The sequence below is a fragment of the Coffea eugenioides genome, chromosome 9 (assembly GCF_003713205.1).
Source record: "Coffea eugenioides isolate CCC68of chromosome 9, Ceug_1.0, whole genome shotgun sequence".
Lineage (NCBI taxonomy): Eukaryota > Viridiplantae > Streptophyta > Magnoliopsida > Gentianales > Rubiaceae > Coffea > Coffea eugenioides.
Genome location: NC_040043.1, coordinates 33,393,244 through 33,400,319, shown reverse-complemented (window position 1 = coordinate 33,400,319; position 7,076 = coordinate 33,393,244). Strand labels below are relative to the sequence as shown.

The window sequence follows — 7,076 nt, the reverse complement described above, 5'->3', positions numbered from 1 at the left end:
TAGTTATTCACTATGAGAATAGGGAAAACTAGACTATTCTAGGTCATTTTATCATGAGAATGAGATTTGGTAATATTGGAAATGAATTTCTAATTAAACAAGAGTTGTAACAGAGGGTAAATCTATTTACTTGTATCTTTCATGCCATAAGTGGAAATCTATATCCCTAGACTCAAGTATTTGGTGAATTATCTCTATTGTTATCTTACAAATATCTACTTAAGATTAGTTAGGTAGTAGCAATCACTACTTTTCTTGTTTAAATAAATCATTAGTCTAAATAATAGAGTAAGTAAGGATCTAGTACTTGCATAATTGCTCTCCGTGGGATCGACCCGATATTTGCCATAAACTATTAATTTGACCTGTATATTTGTAGTTAAAATGGGTATATTTCAAAACTAAACTTGTACTTATATTAAAATCCCAACAATTTTTTAGCGTCGTTGCCGAGGAGCAGAAATATTAGGGTCTAATTAGTTTTATTAATTTAGACATTATTTGTATTTATTAGTTAATTTGTTTAGAGTAAGTTAGGATTTCTAGAAGTTTTTGTGAATTAATTACCACATAATCTCTTTATTTTTGTTTGTAGTATATACACCGGGCGTTACGGGTAGTCACACCTTTTGATCCGGAAATTAAAGGATATTATGAAAACAAAGAAGGCATACATCACAACAAGAAGAAGAAGAGATTCATCAAATAGAGGGAATCGCAATAGAGCTACCTTTTGAAGAAGAAATGGCGGAAAATGAAACGAATAGGCGAGCTCTTAGGGATTTTACTCTACCAAAAACCCAAGGATCCCAAATAAGTATAGCACGGTCGACGGTAAACGCTAATAATTTTGAGATTAAGCCATCATTAATCCAAATGGTGCAATAATCTCAATTTGGAGGTAATGCCGTAGAAGATCCTAATGCACACTTAGCCACATTTTTGGAAATATGTGATACTATTAAAATGAATGGAGTTAGTAACGATGCAATAAGGCTAAGGTTGTTTCCATTTTCATTGAAGGATAAGGCTAAAATTTAACTACATTCTCATGCGCCTATCACTTTCACTAATTGGGATGATTTATCTAAGATATTTTTGAATAAATATTTTCTACCGGGTAAAACGGCTAAATTTAGAATGAATATTACTAGTTTTAGTCAATTAGAGAGGGAATCGTTGTATGAAGTATGGGAAAGGTTTAGAGAGTTGTTTCGGAAATGTCCACATCATGGACTTCCGGATTGGTTCATTGTACAAATTTTCTATAATGATTTATCTTTCTCTACTAAAATAACTATTGATGCAGCCGCAGGTGGTGCTTTAATGGGTAAATCACCCGGAAGAATCTCAAAATTTGATGGAAGAGATGGCGGCCAACAACTACCAATAGAATAATAAAAGAGATAATCCAAAACGACAAGCAGGTATGATTGAAACTGATGCCATCAATATGCTTAGTACTCAAATGAATAATATGATGTAAATGTTATGTCGTCTAACTAAATATGGTCCGAGTTCTTCTCCTAATGCACATGTTGCTTGTTGTTTCATATATAGAGGAGAACATGATTCTAACGAGTGTATTGATGTTGAGCAGCCTCAATTTGTTAATAATTACAACAAGAATACTCAAAACAATCCATACTCGAATACATACAATCCGAAGTAAAGGAATCATCTCAATTTTGGATGAAAGGAGCAAGGCAATTCTCTAAGGCCAAATAATCCGTCGGGATTCCAACCAAGGCCACAACAGCCAAATACTAAGTTGGATTGGGAGACTGCAGTGGAAAACTTGGTAAAAGGAATTTCAGAGAGATTTGAGCGAATAGAGGGACGGTTGGATCAATTGACCGGAATGTACAGAAATGTGGAGGTCCAGATTGGTCAAATCGCCAGTCCTATCAACAATTGAAATCAAGGGGAATTATCGAGTAAAACGAAGGTGAATTCTAGGTAACATATCATGGCCATTACTCTTCGTAGTGATAAACAATTAGAGGATCGTCCGATGGTAGAAAATGGGGAGAACAATGAGAATAAGAGACAAGGAGATGAGCTAATGGATCAAGAGGTAAACATGGGGAAAGGTAGTAAAGGAAAATCAAAGGAAGAACAACCTACATCTTCCACCACTATTCCGATACCTCCGGCGGTTCCATTTTCTCAACAACTCAAACCAAATAAACTTGATAAAGAATTTGAGAAATTTGTAAAAATTTTCAAACAATTGCATATTAATATTCCCTTCATTGATGCTATTTTGTAGATTCCTTCATATGCCAAGTTTCTGAAGGAGATTATGACACGAAAGAGGAGATTGGATGATCGGGAAACAATAACATTAACGGAGGAGTGCAGTGCCATTATACAAAACAAGTTGCCACCAAAATTGAAGGAACTGGGGAGTTTTTCTATACCTTGCACTATTGGTAACATTGAATTTTTAAAAGTATTATGTGACCTTGGTGCAAGTGTTTCCTTAATTCCTCTAATGGTAGCTAGACAATTAAGGCTGCATGAGTTAAAACGCACTAATATTGCCTTGCAATTAGCTGATAGATCTGTTAGATATCCAGTGAGAGTTTTGGAAAATGTGTTGATCAAAGTGCAAAAATTTATCGTTCCCGTGGATTTTGTGGTATTAGATATGGAGGAAAACATGTCTATGCCGATCATATCTAGTAGACCATTTTTAGCAATTGTGGGCACTATTATTGACGTAAAAAATAGCAAGCTTAAATTTCAAGTAGGTGAAAAAGATGTAGCATTTAATTTGAATGAAATGGAAAAGTACCCTTTTCTTACTGATCATGCTTGTTCAATTGACACAATTGATGTGTTAACCCAAGGATTGGATCGAATCAATTTTGATGTCAATTCTCTTGAGATTTGTTTATCAAGTGCAAGGATGTTGGGGGAAATTGAGGAAGAAATTAATGCATTGGCCCAATGTTTAAATGCACAACCTCCTTATAGGAAGAGGTGTGTGTATGAAAATCTTGGACAAGGAAAGGGACTTCCACCATTTTCAGAGATAGAAGCTCCAAAACTTGAACTCAAGCCACTTCCCAGCCACTTGAAGTATGAGTTTCTTGGTGAAAATGTGTGACGCCCTCACTTCTCCCTAAGGCGAACCAAAGGGTATCCGCGGGACACCTGTCCAGCTCTCGCCAGGATTCACTACAATCCACAATTCAAAAACTCGAAATACTGCGAATAACTTCAATATATATTCAAAGTACTCCAAAGTATTACATTCTTACAATTAGTTAACTTTCAAGCTTGATACACTCCAAAAGTGTGACAGCCCCACCTCCCCCTAAGGCGAACCAAAGGGGTCAGCGGACCGCCTGCCCAGCGCTCGCCGGGACTCAGTCGTTCACTTCAATCCTCAATCGAAACTAGAATAAACCAAGAATAAACATAACAACGATCCAAAACTTAAAGTACAACTCATATACATTGTTACCTCAAAAGGGAGTACAACCATTGAATATACAAAGGTTCTTAATTCACCATACATCCAACCCGTGCCAAGCACTAGGGCGAGAACTATTACAAAATCAAAGAAACTAGTCTAGGCTAGTCTCTACCGAGCTCTCGTCCTTGCTCGCCTTCCCCTACTAAGGAAAACAAAACTAAAGGGATGAGCTAAAAGCTCAGTGAGGTTCCGAACACATAATCAAATAATCAATCCAGTTCAAGAAACATTTACAAGGGAAAGCGATAACAACACATTTATTAAAAGGATACAGGCTCACATGGAGCTATTCGTTCATTCGTTCGTTCATTCTCCTGTCATTCCTCCTTATTCCTCCAAAATTTATATTTTTTTGTAAGTAAAACTCTTGTTTGCATTGACATTCGTTCGTTCATTTCATTCACCCCCTCCTGGACGTTGGCCAGGCTCCACCCGACAACAAGGTAATACTCGAGTATACCAAACGTTCACACCCAAGGTCACCTTATCGCCCGACCGAGTCCGCTTCTGGCTCGAGTCGATCGGTAACGAAGGGCAGGGCCCAGTTCAGCCAAAAGGCTTACATCATGCGCAACTAGCATTTCATTATTTAATCATTGAAAATTTCACATTCATTTAGGTCGAGTCGATAAAGTACACACTCGCCTAGAAAACTCATTTGAAGCAATCATTGAAAACATTTAACATGTTATCATTCGTTCATAACAAATCATATAATCAAGAACAAGCCACATAGTCAATGAAAATATAACAAACAAGGAACACTCACCTATTTAAGCAAAATAACGTCCAAAGTTTCCTTCCGGATACACCCTCAATCACCAAGGTATCCTAATATAATCAAACGAACACATTATGCTTCAACCATCAAGGATGTAAGTGAGTCAAAGAAAATTTGAATACGTACTAGTACAAAGTATAAATATGGTTTTGGTAGTGAAAAGAGTACATTGAAACCAAAGGACATAAGTAAAATATTTGTAAAACTTAGACTCACTTGTAAAACTTTAAAATCGCTATTTGAGTCGAAGTGGCAAAGAAAACGTAAATACCCTAGATGGTTCACGTGGTATTCGCTCTCAAGCCTTACTCAAGTCGCAAGTAATCGACCTAGTTCTCGAGCATAAATTTGGGCAGCACGCCCTTTGTATTTACCTATTTTCCAGCCATTTATGGCTTCATTCTTTTCTTCAATCAAACCCAAAGTCATATACAAAATCATCTCATTTCACTAGCCATTCCATAGGCTCCAAGTCATACAAGTACAAAATCAAGTTAGGAGCATGTGCGGAAATGAAGTTTAAGTCAAGAAACAAAAGACAGATTTGACGTTATTTTCCGTAACGGACACAACTGAGGCTACACTTATCGGATTGAGGTACAATTTATACCGTTTCGAAGATAAGACAAAGACCTACAACTTTGATGAAGACCACTCAGTCCATTTTGCAGTGTATCTAAGTCAAAATGTCAAATTACAGAACCAGAATCTCACACGGGCTAGTTAACTATACGTAAACAACCATAACTCAGGCTACCGAAGTCCAAACGAGGTGATTCCAGGGGTGTTGGAAAGCTAAGACATAGCACTACAACTTTCATTGTTTTGGATAAATACTAGTTCAGTATGTATCAAGGTGAAAAGACACGATCAGATTGATGAAATGTCAAAACTGTCCATTGGACTAAACCTATGGTAGTCAGGGGTATTTCGGTCTTTTCACAGGCTACGTTGCTCCGATTGAGTTGAAATTTTGTAGGAAACTATAAAAAATCATTCTATACAACTTTCATGTTTTTTACTAAGCCTAATTCGGCCTCTAACATATGGAAATAGAACCGGGCAGAACTGATGCTTCAATTTCCAGAAATCTGGAATTTTGCTACATCAAGCTATAATTCACATTTTACCTTAAAACCACCACTACTTTCTCCTTTACAAGATTATATACCATATATATATACACCATATAACACCTAACCAACAAAAATTATAAGTGAATAAATCAAAACCCTATCTCAAAATTCATCCCTCCAATCATCAAAACCATTTCAAACAAGCATCACAAGCACAATTCTAACATTAATACCCAACTTAATCATGATTAATGGAAAAGAAAGGGTGATCAGCCATTATACCTCAAGACAAGGCCTTGCAAGAGTGATCCTCCACTACTCCTTGAAATTTTTGGTTCCTTAAGCTTCCCAAGCTCTCAAACTATTGATTAATCGGTTTAGATTTCTTGTTTTCTCACTTAAGTGTATCAAACTCAAGATGGGTTATGGTTTCTTTCTCTTGGCTTTTCCCTCTCTTTCTCACGGTTCATATGGAAGAAATGGAGGCTGAAATAAAGTGTAATTGAAGCTTCAAGAAGGTTAAAAGGATAGGAATTGATTTGGGTCAAAGTGGACAAATGTCACCCTTGGATTGGAAGTCAATTTTTTTTCTTTGCTCCCTTATTTTGGTCCACAATTTCGGCTGACTTGAGCTGGTTTAAGGGCTGATATTTTGCACTAATATCAAGGCTATTTTATGATAAGAAAGTGGTAGTTAAGTGGGGTGTTCAATCGGTAGTGAACGGTACCCGTCGGTTCAACCCGTTTTTCCTTCATTCGCGTATACTAGGGTTTTAACTTATAATTCACTAACTTATTATTACCACTTCTAATCACACACTTAATATCATCTAAAACTCACTCTTAATCACCAAATTTGATCCACACTCCGTACCGGATAGTCACACCACGGGCAGGCGTAAAAATCCTAATTCGCACTAACTTGAAAACGAAAAGGAAAAACCCTTAATTCTATATTCATTTGCACTTATTGTGGGGTGATTGGGTAGTAGGGCCATTATAAAGTAATAATTTCCAAATAAAAGGGTATTTGTAAGAAAAATATAAGGAATTTTACGGGTCCTCACATCGATAATGCGTTTCAAATTTAACGTACACTAACTCATACTAGGAAAATGAATTTAAAACTGTACTTGCTTGTAAAAATGCATAGAAAGTTTAATATTTTCAACGAAAGTATAAAAAGTAGGCAAAGGAATACAATAATGCTGGGAAAATGTGAAAATTTTTTTTTGGGTTCTCACAAAAAGAATATGTACTATAACCATCCGTTATAACACAACTTAAGGTCTTCAAAAGAAACAATCTAGAACTATTTACGAGCACCTTTGGTCTCGAACCCTGTTAAGGAAAACAAAAATATGGAATGAGCTACACAACCCAGTGAGGTTCCAAAACACTCTAGCAGTTCTAATAAATCAAGGAGTTTGAGCATACCACATGTATGGTTCCAGGTTACATATTTGGCCCATTAATATGAGATAGTTATCGTTGTACGAGTAATTTGAGCGCATGGTTCAAGGTTGCATCTTGGCACATTAGCATGATATAGTTATCAGTGTGCAAAAATAAACACACATTGAAGGATACGGTGTTCCAGTGGAACCATTTCGGTCAACTTCACCTTATAGCTCCAGTGATCCCTCGGTTGTCTGGCCATCACCTTATCCCTCCAGTGGTAATACTCGAGTATATCGAAACGGTGTCCCAGAGTTCCAACCTACCCGACCGA

General features: G+C 36.7%; 1 protein-coding gene and 1 non-coding gene across 2 annotated transcripts; one reads left to right on the top strand and one right to left on the bottom strand.

The window, feature by feature from the left end:
- Nucleotides 1-1,131: 1,131 nt before the first annotated feature.
- On the bottom strand, nt 1,132-1,238 carry LOC113748545. Its single transcript, XR_003464398.1, has one exon. It is a non-coding gene; the product is annotated as a small nucleolar RNA R71 (small nucleolar RNA).
- Nucleotides 1,239-1,969: 731 nt separating this feature from the next.
- Nucleotides 1,970-3,115, top strand: LOC113782449. The gene is made up of 2 exons (XM_027328342.1): nt 1,970-2,215; nt 2,273-3,115. Exons 1-2 carry the CDS (start codon nt 1,970-1,972, stop codon nt 3,113-3,115), a joined length of 1,089 nt encoding a protein of 362 aa, XP_027184143.1.
- Nucleotides 3,116-7,076: the final 3,961 nt, after the last annotated feature.

Excerpts from the sequence above, each read along its gene's own strand:
- LOC113782449 (XM_027328342.1), top strand. The coding sequence starts at position 1,970 with ATGGCCATTACTCTTCGTAGTGATAAACAATTAGAGGATCGTCCGATG. Across the intron at positions 2,216-2,272 it reads ATAAAGAATTTGAGAAATTT|ATTCCTTCATATGCCAAGTT; the intron begins GTAAAAATTTTC and ends GCTATTTTGTAG.